At 43.5% G+C, this 14,610-nt stretch overlaps 2 protein-coding genes and 1 long non-coding RNA gene across 18 annotated transcripts in view; 1 reads left to right on the top strand and 2 right to left on the bottom strand.

Annotated features, from left to right (window-relative positions):
• LOC135377592 (uncharacterized) overlaps positions 1-7,142 on the top strand; it is a 32,298-nt gene extending 25,156 nt beyond the window's left edge. For 13 of the 16 annotated variants that reach the window (XR_010418147.1, XR_010418151.1, XR_010418140.1 and 10 more), the window contains 2 exons: positions 6,482-6,571; positions 6,653-7,142. This is a non-coding gene — a long non-coding RNA (uncharacterized LOC135377592). The remainder of the gene's footprint in view (positions 1-6,481; positions 6,572-6,652) is intronic. The other 3 variants (XR_010418146.1, XR_010418145.1, XR_010418136.1) reach the window with 1 other exon arrangement.
• A 2,233-nt stretch (positions 7,143-9,375) lies between these two features.
• LOC135397387 (bolA-like protein 3) lies at positions 9,376-10,805 on the bottom strand. The gene is made up of 4 exons (XM_064628963.1): positions 10,669-10,805; positions 9,896-10,010; positions 9,687-9,775; positions 9,376-9,578 (listed from the first exon to the last, which is right to left on the bottom strand). Exons 1-4 carry the CDS (start codon positions 10,717-10,719, stop codon positions 9,513-9,515), a joined length of 321 nt encoding a protein of 106 aa, XP_064485033.1. The 5' UTR covers positions 10,720-10,805; the 3' UTR covers positions 9,376-9,512.
• A 1,143-nt stretch (positions 10,806-11,948) lies between these two features.
• Positions 11,949-14,433, bottom strand: LOC135397381 (deoxynucleotidyltransferase terminal-interacting protein 1-like). The gene has a single exon (XM_064628948.1). The coding sequence runs from the start codon at positions 14,174-14,176 to the stop codon at positions 12,740-12,742; it is 1,437 nt and encodes a 478-aa protein (XP_064485018.1). The 5' UTR covers positions 14,177-14,433; the 3' UTR covers positions 11,949-12,739.
• Between the last annotated feature and the right edge of the window lie 177 nt (positions 14,434-14,610).

Genomic DNA, 14,610 nt, shown 5'->3' with positions numbered 1-14,610 from the left:
AAAGAAAAAAAAAAACGCATTTCGTGCTTCGTTCACTTTTGTGATCACTCACGAAGTAGAGATCCCTCAGAACAAGAATTCTAATCTCGTTAAACGCTTGGGGGGGGGGGGGGGGGGGTCGAAGTAGCTTGCCGTATAATAAAAATATATCTAAAATCGATACACCCAACAATATTTCGTCTTCGTTGAACCTAGGGATTTTCCTAGCACCCCACCCCCAAACACACACATACCCCAAATACAGTCCCAAGAATGTTACAACACTTCCCAAATACCTGCTAAACAAGCCAAAATAGTTCAACATGGGCCAAAAATGCCCCCAAAATCAGGAGATGCGAGTATTACCCGCGCGCCACGGAATTTCAATATCTACCCCGAACCTCCAAGGTGACAATCCTGCGCAAATCCTGCGCAAATCCCTGGTTGAGACATCTACCACCTAAATGTCTGCCTTTCGCTTCTACTTTTTTTTTTTTTTTTTGTCAAATATGGTTAGCCGAGAAGTCTCGATAATACTTCAAGCTCAGCCTACAGGTAAAAATACAAGTCCCTATATACAGGACAACACAGGTACATAACGCCATAACAGGGTCCCAAAACAGTCCCCTTGTTGTGTGTGATTAGAGGAACAAATATGGACTTATGCCAAAGCAGGGATGGGCAGTATTTAAATACATTGTCATTAAAATAGTATTTAAAATATAAATACACGTATTTATACTTTGTATTTAAATACAGACTTGAAAAATGTATATGTATATATATATATGTATATATTTAGATACCAATTTTGGGGTATTTATTTTTGTAAATTCTTCAATCAATACTCCTAAATACGCAAGGTACTGACTTATATTTTAAAGGTGCCCTGCATTTGACCTTTCGGTAAGAAGGGCAAAACAGAGTTTGGAGAGCCGAGCAGTTATGCAGGGTTTTTTTGCAAGCACGCGCATGCGACAAACCGTTTTAGATGCCGAGATTTTCATTGTTTTTGCGGACAACGGTTGGGTCTATTCGACTACCTTGTTGTACGAAACATCTTCGTCAAATTTCATACAAGCCTTTTCTTCATCGGTGCCCGCGGAGAGGTGTTCTCCTTTGCGAACAGAAGGTACCTGGGAGATGCAGTCTTCGAGAAACTTCTAATATTAAAATCGCCATGATCATCTAACAAATAAATGCTATTGTTCCTTGCTAATTTGTTGTATGATTATTGCAATAATTCCAGGTGACATCTCACAGTATTTATGGTAGTAGTTCTGGTATTTAAATACTGTATTTATATTTTGTATTTAAATACTCATATTGAACAGTATTTATACAGAGTATTTGAATACATTTTCAACAAAGTATTTTGTATTTCTATTTAAATACTCAAGAAATGTATTTATGTCCATCCCTGCGCAACAGTACCGCCACATGTCTCTCCTACACTGCTCCTACATAGCATGCTCTAGCTTACCATCACTCCGAGTGATATAATTACTTGTCTTGATTTGTTCAAAGCAGGGGAGGTGCCTATCTGGTACCAGTGGAGGATCCAGGGGGCATCGCCCCCCTCCCCCCCCCCCAAAAAAAGAAAAAGTTTATACATTGGATTTCCCTCTCTCCCCTCCCCCACTACGCGCTCCGACCAAGAAACAGGCCCCCAAATCGAGGGTCTGGATCCGCCCCTGTCTGGGATATGCATAATGTGCACTCTTAAAAATGAACTTCACCGCATAGTACGTTCCTAGCCAACCATCGTCTCGAATGATATCGCTATCTGCTAAACTCAGGGTGGCCGAGTGAAAGCCACATTGAAGCTCGGGGGTTACGTAGTCTTAGGCCGATTTCACACGAACGTTTTTCACGGCCGTGTTTTTAACGGAGCCAAAGCGGACACATTGCAACCTATACGGAGCTCAAGTGCCTTTAAGTACTATTTTTGAAACAAACGGACGGCAAATACGGTCGTGTGAAACCAGCCTTAGGCTGAGGTGCTCGTATTTCCGTAAACCAGGAGTGTCGTCTGATTGCTAAAAGATCAAAGTGGTTGCTTTGCATCACTCTTCGTGAAACAGATGGGATAGAGTTTGGATGCGAGGCAAGAAGTGAGTACTTGCATGCTACTCTGTCCACTGCCTCATCGCCTGATACACCGGAGCGCCCATCAGAGATCCGTCGCAAATTGACGTCGTGCCCGTTTTTGAGCGTATTTCTGAAATACGCCAGTAAATAGTTACAGAAAAAAAATAAGACCAAGCTTGAAGTATATAGGGTGTCCCAGAAAACGTGTCATTAAATCATAACATTAGAAAGTACGCCTCCTATAGAATCACGCGGTCAACGGCGTTTGTTCTTACTAGGTTTTTGCCACTTCCTGATGTGAATGTCATCTAACTCGGAAATTTGCCAAGCAAAGGTAGCTTTTTAATCCCACAAGTGCAAAGCGCATGCCGAATTTACTCAAGTTCATGATAATTTACACAGATATTGAGGAGCCATCCCATCGGAAAAAATAGCCGAACATCATGCATTTCGGAGCGACCACAGCCTTGCGCTCGACCACTTTTTGCGCGCCCTCGCTCGCAGTCCGACGAAAGGGTGTTGCTATACCTAGAGACTCTAGCTAAACCCAGCCGACACAGGGATAGTAGAAAAAGTGAGCCGAAACGTGCCGCAAATGAATGTTTTTATTTTGTCGCATGATTAGTATAATTTAATTACACGTTTTCTGGCACACCCTGTAGTGTATGTGTATGAAGGGCGTCACTATATCCCAGATACGGACAGCCGTTTTGGCCGCTTTGGGGCTCTTCAGAACACCGCGCGTGACACGCCTCAGGAGCGGCATAGATGTCTAAGCGATACATCGGTGTCTCATTCCTTCTTATCGACAAATCTTGTAAATCAGATCCCCCGCTCGTTCTATAATCACACGTAAAATCAGCTTACTGTAGAAGAACTTACAATGACGCACGGTTCTACAAAAACCATGGCGAAACAAGAGAGAAAACACGAACAACACAGACAACACACTCTAAAAACAGAACTTCATAGCACGCATAGCACGCTCTGCACCAACCATTGCTACGAATGATAGAAGAGACAGGGAAGCGTGCGCCTTTTTGTGTCAATTATTGTATATCCAAATTGACAGAAAAAAGCGTACGCCCCACTCTCTCTTTCGAATCAGAAGCGATAACCCTGTCATTCGTGGCAATGGTTGGTGCAGGGCGTACTGTGCGGTGAAGTTCTGTTTTTAGAGTGCACAATCGCCTTCTAACAAGAGTTGTTATAGAAGGCGATTGTGTTGTCTGTGCCGTTCGTGTTTTTTTCCTTGTTTCGCCATGATTTTTGTAGATCTTTACCAACTTGCTCGCACCAGCGCTCTTCTGGACGTACGGTGTCACGGCTCTACCCCAGCTCATATACAAAGACAGCTCATTCCAGGGGCGGATTCACACCCTCACTTTTTCTTTTTTCTTTTTTGTTTTGGGTGGGGGGGGGGGGGAGTTCTTTCTCGAAGCGCGTAGTGGGGGAGGGGGCAATTCAATGTTTAAACGAATGTTGTTTTTTGTTTTGGTGTGGGGCGGCCACCCAACCGCCCCTCCCCCTAGATCCTCCACTGTCTCATTGCAGGACAACTCATGCCCCGCACAACTCCATACCGCGCTCGTCTTGTACCACTCTGAACTCATTCCAATTCAAGCCGCACCGGGAAAGGCCGTACGAGGAAAAAATGTCAGATAATACGACTTACACTGAAGGTAGAGTCACTAAATAAGCTACGCTTCAGTGTATCGACACTGAGGTCCAAGGGAGAGCAGGATCGCCATCTTGTTTTCGTGAGCTTATTTAGTGACTCTAACTGGAAGTGTACGAATTCCGCAAACACATCGTCACTACACACCGTTTTTCAAATGGAATTCCGGAATCAATACGCAAAAAAAAAAAAAAAAAAAAAAATGCCATTAACCAATTGGTCGGGGAAGTTCGAGTCAGACTCGGAGTCGATATGAGAAACGTGCCATTGGACCCCTTGTGAACAGTATTGTGATGAGCCGGATATACGGGTTGAGGCCATTGACCTATTCGTGTGATTTGTGTCTGATATTCCACTCGACGAGGAAGATGTGAGACTGTTAATTTGGTTTCTTTTCAAAATTCCCTATTTAATTCCCACAATCATTGCAGTTAGGGTTGCCACCAGGCCGGTATTATACCGGCACGGCCGGTTATTTGCTCGCTGTGCCGGTTGCCTGTAGGAAGGTGATACCGGCAGCCTTTTGTCGGTATTTGTGGCTCAAGACCTTTTATAGGGGCTTCTGCGGGCTTTCCAACATTCAACTTCCAATATTCAACTTCCAATATTCAACATTCCACTATAGGTTGAATAAACCTGGAGCATAGACCCAACTCCGCAGTCACCAGTCGTTTTCTTAGCTATTCATTATTATTATTTATTATTTATTATTATTATTATTATTATTATTATTATTATTATTATTATTATTATTATTATTATTATTATTATTATTATTATTCATCGTTAAAATTATATATAAAATATATAAACTAATTATCATCGTTATTCTTGTGTTCGGAGGGGATAAGATCAATGGCTGTGCAAAGCTGTTGGTGGTTGTGTCGAGCCAGCTAGAACTAAGGCTGTATACAACCATCATCAGATCTCCGCCTGCAAGGGTTCGTCTGCGTCGATGCGTTTTTCAAAGTAAGTGGCAGACCAGTCCGGTTGCTCCAATACGCTCCAGTGTAGCGTTCATGCATGTTTATAGCAATTTCTAACATCAATGATCCTGCCATATACAGGATTATCTTGAGCGAGCACGCTCACTCTTTCTCTCTCTGTGCTCATCCACCCCTCGCCCACTTTCCCTTTCCCGCAAGCCTTTCCCCCCTTCCCTCTATTCCACCTCCTCTCCCTCGGCCGGTATTTTTCACTACGAAATGTGGCAACCCTAATTGCGGTGCGTTTAAACGGTCCTTCAGTGTGCTTCTGTAGCTGTTATGGATTCGTACACTCTTAGAAAAAAAAAGGGGGTGGAGCAGTTACACCTTTTAGGAGGTAATAGTTGTCGCATATGTTGTGCCAAAAAGTTGCAAAGTTCTACCTGCTACCTACGAATGATAGGGTTACCCCTTTTTGTAGCAATTTGGATGTATGATAATTGCTTTTACCACCCGTTTACACCCTTTATCAGACGCTATGTTGACCTAGGTGGTAAGTTAGCACCTTTTCAAACCCTTTTTTCTTAGAGTGTACATTTTCTTTGGTATAAGTCACGCTCTTGTAGACGAGGATATAGGAGGAAGAGGAAAATAAATGGAAGGTGAATGATGGCGGTTCGATAGATAGGAACGCTGTTCGTCTCTACACCCTAAGAAAAAAGGGTGTGACAAGGTGGTAACTTCTATAGTTACCACCTAGGTCAACGTAGCGTCTGATAAAGGGTGTAAAAGGGTGGTAAAAGTATATCCAAATTGCTACAAAAAGGCGTACGCCCCCCCCCCCCCCCGCTCACCGAATCAGAAGAATTGTAACTTGATAGTATCTGGAAAGTAACCAGATACTTTAGTGAGTATTTAGTACTCTACTCAATTACTTTCCTGTCTGGTTTTCAGTAACGTTTTGAGTGTCTTGTACAAGCCTGGAGCTGGGTGGTCGCCGCTGTCACAAGGCCATGCCTAACCAGAAACAGGTCACAGGTGGATGCTCCACTGGACCGCATTTCGTATGTCGCAGCATTATACACTCTTAAAAATGAACTTCACCGCATAGCACGCTCCTAGCCAACCGTCATCTTGGATGATATCGTTATCTGCCCTGATTTGTTGAAAATGGGAGGCGTACGCCTTTTCTGTGACAATTATGAACAGCATAAGTGTCACAAAAAAGGCGTACGGCTACAGTTTCCATCAAATCAGGGTAGATAACGATATCATTTGAGATGATGGTTGGCTAGGAGCGTGCTATGCGGTGAAGTTCATTTTTAAGAGTGTACGTAAATTCATTGTCTTCCGAGGAGCAGTCTAGACCTTTTTTGGTGATCGTCGAATTATGATTACATTACCAATGCTTGGCTATTCGACCGTGGCTGTACGCAGTGATTTAATCGTGCCTCTCGTAATTATATTGGTAAACTGTAATGCTAAGGTGATTATTGTAAACTGTCAACTCTCAAACTCTCAAGAAAGAGCAACACAAACCGGAGTATCTTAGACTGAGTCCTGCACATTCTTATTAGCCCCAATACTACAGGCTGACCAGAAATAAACGTTACGGTTCACTCAAGAAAAAAAAAAAAAGAAGAAGTAGAATTTTCTACTCATTTCGGTATAGAGCTGTATTGCAACCAGATTTCTACTCAAACCAATTTTACCTTTTGGGTATAACTGCAGAGCACAAACAAACTACAGAGTATACGTACTGTCGTTCTACCAGCCTGGGTAGGAAATTCTACCCTTTTTTTCTTAGAGCAAACGTGAGAGAGAGGAACAAGGGAAAGAGACGACGACGCTTATACCCGCGGAGGAGGAAAAGGCGTGCGTGGATTGGCCCGAAATGGTAGAAGTACTCTCGTTCTACCAGCTCGGATAGGAGATTCTACCCTTTTTTCTTAGAGTGTTGTTTCTGCTTCACCTGCAGTTTGCACCCTGGTTGCATCCGCCTGCACCCCGTATATTTTCACCCGAGTGAATCTTGGACAAAGGCAGCTGGGAGGAGGAACCTGTTCCAAGTGCATCACGGAGCAGCTCGCACTTTAGCCCTCCCGGGTTTGGTCCATGGACCCCCAGGGTACATCAGTGGCCACCGGCGAGGTTCCCGGGTCTCCCGGCTACAACCTCCACCCTCGAAAGTAGGCGTGGTGCGGTTTTCGTTTTTTTTTATTTAAATAATTGCAGGGCTAGAGGAAGGCCCAGGTCGGCCCAAGGTACTGATAAAATGGTGGATAAACTCCATACTATAAAAAGTCCTGAGCGTGAGCCCAAGAAAAATATAACACAGATGGTTCAAAGTTTATCTTAGCCCCTTCGTCGTGGTTGTGATGGCGTTCGCTCGGGACCACTTCAGCCCAGCCCAGCCCTGCCCTGCCCTGCCCTGCCCTGCCCAGCCCTGCGAACCCCGTCTGCTGAGGGTTCCGGTCTTTATGTAGGCACTAGGCAGTAAACATGTTTCGTTGCTATATACCTGTATTCGTGTTCTCTGGGGCAGTGACTTGGATTCAGAGAGGTAGGGCTCAGAATCTTGAAGGGATTCCATGAGGTGGAAGGTCTCCCACATCGTAAACACATTGTTTTCGTGTTTTTTTTGTTTTTTGTTTTTTTGCGCTTTGGACAGGAGAAGACTCTGACAGCGCGGTAATAAGCTCAAACCAACGTGTCATTGCTACGACGGACATCCTCGAAGAGGTAGTCCAGCAGAAACAGCACAGAGAGTGCCGAATCGTCGAAGGCAGGGATATTCCCAGAATTTTCATCGGGGGGGGGGGGGGGGGGATGAAGTGAGATGTTGGTGTCCCGTACACAATTAAAAATGAACGTCACCGCATAGCACGCTCCTATAGCCAAACATCATCTCGAATGGTATCATTATCTGCCCTGATTTGTTGAAAACGGGAGGCGTGCGCCTTTTTTGTGACACTTATGCTGTTCATAATGTCATAAAAAAAGGCGTACGCCTCCCGTTTTCAATAAATAAGGGCAGATAACGATATCATCCAAGATGACGGTTGGCTAGGAGCGTGCTATGCGGTGAAGTTTAAGATTGTAGGGGGGGGGGGGGGGTGTTCGGGACTCCCATATTTGCTGCTGTTCTGTTTTTTTTTTTTTAGCCATTCTGCCAGGCATTTCTTTTTTTTTTTTTTTTGCTGGGGGGGGAGGAATAAGGGGTTTCTGTTGGGGGTGCTGGGAAATCCTCTGGTCGAAGGCTTCGAGCATAGCAAGGTGTCATTGGTCATGTGCTCGCTGGTTGTTTTGCCAGCCGCTGGAAAACGCCTGAAGTCAATGCCAACATTTACAAAGCACATAGCGGAAAGGAGTATTTTTACGACTAGTACACAGGAAAGTAGTACACGTAAATGTCACGTGACCAGCGTGGTGTGCCGTGTGTTTGGGCAGTGATGTCTTCTGTAGGGTGGTTTTTGGTTGCTGCTTCTACTTTCCCGTGTGCTGTGTTGTAGTTATGACTCAGAACCGCATGTTGTCTGGAAGGTTCCTTGCGTATTCCTGCGGTGTTGCTCTCAGCATGCTGCTTCTGGACATTCTCGTCGACTTGCCCACATCGTTCTCTTCCTTTTTGCTTTTTTACAAATACGAATTTTTACCCATATAGTGATGATACGCACTTCAAACTACAATATCAACCAGGACTTGACTGGAACAAAATATCTTACCGGGAAAACATCTCATACGAGCCCACGGCCATCCCAGGGATGTGCTTACGGCTCGACCTTGTAGTGAGTAGCAAGACATGTGCATTGTCTTTCACTATGTCCGAGCGGCCGAAATGAGAAATATTGAGAGTCAGCGTGCTTCCAGAGTAGCAAGCCTTACATTATGGCTGACTTCTCTTAACTCCTGTCAAGTAGAAGAAGATCTTCTTGATAGGAGTTAAGCGCTTTAGTCCTCTGCAAAGCGGCATGCCTGACCAGGTGATTAAATCGGTTACGTCAGGCTTTCTTTTCAACAAGTTTAGTTTTTTAAAGACGGCAGTTGACGAAAACTCAGCGAGCGGTTTTGCTTTTCCTTGCCTTTTGCTTCTGGAAGTTAAGCCTTTTCGTCGTCGCAGTTAGCACTGTGGCAGCCCCTTTTTTTTACTCCCACATTTAAGGGGAAGGGAGAAAGCGCGCTAAAGTTGGAGCACACTACAATGACTACCAAATCTGCCTTTATTTCCAGGGCCAGTTCCTGGCGTTATATTCGTTCAATATTTTTTTCTTCTGAAAACGGCAGTGGCGCCAGTGCCCCAAAAGGAGCAGAGGTTGTCACTGTGCGACCATAAGGTGCCCTACTTGACCAAGTATATATTGCTGTTTATTATAATTAAGACAGAGGCATTTCTCCATTTTCTAAAATTTCCATCCACAGTTACCGCGGGCACTCTGTGCAGTGGCCATACTGATGGCTTGAGTCAGGATAGTGATTAGTTGATCTTATAACAGTATAGTATAACAGCATAGTATCCTGACACCAGCTCCAGCGGCGATTTTTTTTCCAACGTGGACAAACTAGAACAAAATTTAATCTTTGTTAAGTGTTTTAGCATTCAGAGCGAGCAATAAGATGCCAGTTCATATTTATCTGCAAGCAGTTTTGTTTGCGCATAACACCAGGAAAACATCACAGGTACTGTCAAGTACTTATCTGCCATGGAAATGTATGCAAGATTTTATTGAATATGTTGATGGTGTATTCTCTCTATGTGATTAGAGTTGAGCATGTGACTTCAGCTTTTTAATTCAACATTCTAAACAGCAATTTGAACATAACTATTCTAAACATAACATCTATTTATCTGGAACCGCTGTAGATATCCGTATCCCATGCATGTCTTGGATCTGCTCTTTTAAGGCCTGCAAAACATGTGAGATACACAGAAGATTATCAGATGGGGTGTGATAGGAATGCTCATAATGTTATGTCATGTTCATATTATCAGGCAACTGCATTTGGGTGCTTACCTCATTAACTAGTCTGTGCTGTTGTATAATGGGAAGGTTTTTGAACACATTAGATGTCACAGAAACTTCATACATTGCACCACATCCACCTGAAACCAAATAAAGCACCTAAATTTTTTACTTTATATTTGCAATGTTGTTCCAGCTGTATCAACATGACCTATCCTCCATTCAATAAATGCTTCAAATTTCACTATCACATACAGTACCTGAGATGTCTTTAACTTGAACACTGCAAGCATCAGGAAATTTTTGCTGCAGTAAGCTTGTAAGGTCCCTTTCTCCACTGGTTTTCAATGCTTCATTTGACAGTAGCCTGAATACCTGAAAGCATATAACAAGAAGCGGTGAATCTGTTACATAATGCTTAATGGCACAGTATGTCTTCAAAGCAGACTACATGTTTTAATACAACGAAAACACCTCTTCAAATTTCCCTGCACTGAGTGGCTTCATGAGGAATAATTCATCGAGAACAGTTTACCAAAGCGAGTGGCTGTAGTATAATGAATGTGTTTCACAAATTCCAACAGTGCTTGAATCACACATGAGTGATTATATTTATTTATTTATATAAATAATTGTTTTTAAATGCTGCACACTGTGTGAAGCTGCTGGACAATGTCAACGTCATCCTATTTGTTGTTCTCTGCACGTGGAGCCATGAATTTAAAAAAAATGTTGACACAACTTCATATGGCTAAAAAGAATCTCGTCAAGAGCATGGCTTTCGTGCGACGAAGTTCACCCCCCCCCCCAACCATTATTTATTGCTATTAAATGTAAGTGTTTGTGACCTTCAAGTTGGTACTGATAGTCAAATTCACGGTTCTACAACATCCGGTGTGCTCCCTAGCATCATCCTCGATGCGCTGCAGGGGAATACCGCAGAGGAGCACCGTAAAGATAGGGCCCAATGCGATTGCAATGATCAAACCTCAAAGGAAAAAAGGAAAGAAAAACGCTCTCTCAGTCTACCAACCTGAAAGCGTTTTACAAATGTCGAAAGAAACGAAGACAAGGCTCTGCTCATTGTTGATATGGAATTACTAAGCCGATTAATCGAGCTAAAGATTGAGAGAATGAATATGGCGCATCGTCTAACTGCATGATCCGCATTACCGTATCATATATCGTTAAGTATTACTACACACTGTTTCCATTCATATTAGAATTACACTTATAATAATTCCAAGAAATTTAATTTAACTATACTGTTTTATTTGCTTTCCTTTCATGAGAATGCTATACGAGACTGCGCCTATTGGGCAGGCTTGTTCAACTCTGTGCATGTGCGTGCGCACCTTGCCACACGGAATGTGGTTTCGGATTGAGGTTAGCTGAGTTTGCTGGACCGACACGCTCTATCTTGAGTTTGCTGAGCAGTTTAGTTGGTGGCGCTGGTACAGGTACAAACCCTGTAAGAGTTATCTTTGCGTTCATCTATCATGATAGTCGACGCACAAGAGTAACCAAAGCAACAAAAAAGATATACGTATTATACACTGCGCTTAATTCTGTTTCACTAAGCTTACAACCTGGGAAGCCATAACGTTGAAGTAAGAAACACGAAAAAAGAGAGAGAGAGAGAGTGAAAGGGAGAAAAGGAAACTACACAACCGAAACTGGAGTTTAAACTGGTTATTTTCATGTTTTCAACAGTTACTTGAAGAAGTCAGGAAAAATGCCAAATGGTTTCAGATGCAGCCAGTGGCGGACCCGGGGGGCGGGGGGAGGAGGATCGCCCCGCAAAGTATTAGGCTTTCCCCTCTCCCGCTTCGACAACGAAACCGACCCCACCGCGAAAGTGAGGGTCTGGATCTGCCCCTGGATGCAGCTTTCATCTTTCATTGAAATTTTATTGCTATGTTTACATTGGGGTATACACATGTATGTGTACATATCTAGATGAAGATTTCTTGTAAACTGAAAAGAGAGAGTCAGCTCAGAGGACGAGGGAGTAGGCAAACACCCCCTTCGTGGTATCCATATGCATGTCTGCCACCACACAAAAGCGGGCAAATGTACATACTCAGATACAGCTAGTTGTTCTTCTGAACTTTAATGCTGTTTCTATTTCACATAATTTTCCCACATTGGTAGCTCAATAAGAGCCACAAGTAAAGGTGCTTTATGGGAAATTTCATAGCAGTTTATTGTTTAGCAGAAGACTGAGGTCACAACTCACATCTTGAAGCTGGGTGAAGTTCTGACCGGATACAATTCTTCTGTCCCACATCTGCTCGTTCAATTTTTGAAAAATTGTGCATTTCCTCTTCATTTATTTGTTTACAACCTCAATTAAAACTTCCTTTGTCATTTACACAAGCATGTTACAACACGGTAATGATGCACATTTCTAGATAATTCATCCAATATACTGCACAAAAGAAATAACATCATTACTGCACTTATCAGTGGATTAATTTTGGTGTTTAAGACATTCAGTTTGTTATGTAAAGCTGATGCGTTTATATGTTTCAAACTTTTGCATGCAGACAACCTGAACTACCATACTTGAAACAGAACTGCAACACTGAAGTCTATTTTGAACAATAATAGTGCAGCAAACACTACTTCCTGTGAGAGTAGAGTGCAACAACTGCAACGACTTTAGTGTACATCTTGCTTGTCTGTGAAATTTTTTGAAATTTATTTTATGCATTAAAAACAAAACAAAAACAAAAACAAACATGCACTTTACTCACAATTTTACAATAGTGAGGCATTGCTGTACCAATTGTCATAGCCCCCTTGGGTGCCTATGGGTTCACCTTGGATGCAATCATGGGAGTAATACAGCTAAATCAATCTGCCAGATTGGTACCCCATATAATGACATTTTATATTTCACCCCCGGAAACAGGCAATATCCAGGCTATCAATGAGGGCAGTTTAGAAATGCACTAAAGCCTACAATACAATAAAAGGCAATATTCTCATCTTGATTTTCTAAACCCTTATATTATGAGATAAATACGTATCATATCACTGTAACGGTTCTTTTCTTTTTAACAAGCTCAGCAAATGGACACACAGCACACCTCACAAAATTAACTGACAGGATCTGGGCTTGGCCCAAGGTCAAAAGGAGCTGTCAACGGTGGTTCTAATGTAGCGCTTAGGTCAGATGCAGCTGGGGACACGTCCTCAAAGCCAGGGCCAAGGCTGAATGGTGAGGGATCACCAGAATGCAAGCCTGTACTGAGCAAGTCATCTGCAGGTGACGCGGCAGGGGATGCAGCACGTGATCCATCATCTTGCCGTCCATCAGACTTCTGGTCGGTGTGGCTGCTGCGGTCACTTGCTGTGTCAGCACCACGCGGGCGCTTGCGTCCTGGGAGATCAGTTCGCATCGCGTGCATTGCTGCCTGCATTTTGATCAGCATGCTTTCGGGCACCGTAAATCCCACAATCTCGTCCAACATTAGTCCTGTGCTGTCACGGTATTCTTCAGTGTCTGCTAGCTCTCGGATGTCTTCCACAAGTAACATGTATGCTTTGCCCCCTGTTGCAGGCATCAGATTATGCTCGTACAGCCACTGTTTGTCCTCCTGGTCCCCAGAGTATTTGAATATTTCGGGGTGTTTGATGTATAGCCGTCCCCTTGTCGCTCCCAGGCCAAGTGCCTTGTTAGCCTTTGCCCCCATGATGAACTGTGTACTCGGCTGTACTCGCGCTGGGTCCCACTTGGGGCCTTCACGTTTCACAGGCTCAGTTTTTATCTTGGAAGGTGTAGACCTGCCAGAGAGGCCTCCCTGGTAATGCAATGGAGGTCGGCCTTTCCTCTTCTTTGGCTTGAGCAGCTGTTGACTTTGGCTTGCCTCCGAGTCTGAATCTGAATTATCCTTGTGCCTTTTCCTTCCAATACTGGAATGGTGTTTGTGAAGGAAGCGGCCCAATTTTGCGTCTGATGGACTGTTACGTCCCGAGTCGACGTTGTAGTCTGATGTAGGGCTGTTGCCCCTTGTGTGATTCCCATGGTACATCTTTTTTGCCTCTTCAAGTATCTGGCGACACACAGCCTGCATGTGTTGCTCTGATACAGAATGTTCTCCATTGTTGAATCGCACATTCTCTATGCCCGGTTTGAAAAATTTATCCAAGTATCGCTGTATTATCTCGTCTATTTCACGATTAATATTACGCTGAAGATTTTGACGCAGGACGTCGAGCGATTTCGCTGAGCTTGTTATGCAACCAAGCTTTGCACGGTTTATAGCTACTGAGTGCGATCTGCAAGACGAACGGAAGTTTATACTTGAAGGCATGCACGATAAGTTGTAAGGTCGCATGTTGAATGTATTGAGCCATGGAACCATGTTTGAAGCGTCTCCTTCGATGGATTCTCGTGAATTTCCGTAGAACATGTTCCCCATGCTCCTTTTATCTGTGCCAGCCATTACTCTCCTACTTCTGTCAGAGTCAGATGTATCGTCGCCTTTGTCTGATGGTGAGTAGACCCTTATTTCTGGTATTACAGATGTCATCCCTGTGTAGCACAAGCGACGGAAGTAAGAGAGTTGACTGGAAGGGTACTTCGTACAACTCGTCAAGCCTCCGGTCCCATCGCTTCAGGCGGATTTTTAGCAATTGCTTTTCCTGGTGTACTTCATCACTGCAGCGATCAGGTCACTACAAACGCACTGAATAACATTTATTTCAAATTCAGAAACCACTTCTAGACAACACAAATCAGCGCAAACGACAGATAGCACGGCACGGCGGCGCTCACGGTGCTTTTCAACCAACGTTGCCACCATTCCGCAATGCTGGCTGGGGCAATGCTCCCTTTTATAGATTTTTATTAAATATAGTACATTTCGAATTATCGGATGGAAAGTAGTAGGCAAATGATCAACAACTTCACGCAGATATAGAGTACACACACATACGTAAAAGATACAAAATTAATGCAAAATAG

The sequence above is a fragment of the Ornithodoros turicata genome, chromosome 1 (genome assembly GCF_037126465.1).
Source record: "Ornithodoros turicata isolate Travis chromosome 1, ASM3712646v1, whole genome shotgun sequence".
NCBI classification, from domain to species: domain Eukaryota; kingdom Metazoa; phylum Arthropoda; class Arachnida; order Ixodida; family Argasidae; genus Ornithodoros; species Ornithodoros turicata.
Note: the sequence above shows the minus strand (reverse complement) of the source record. Positions and strands in the feature narration are given on the sequence as shown.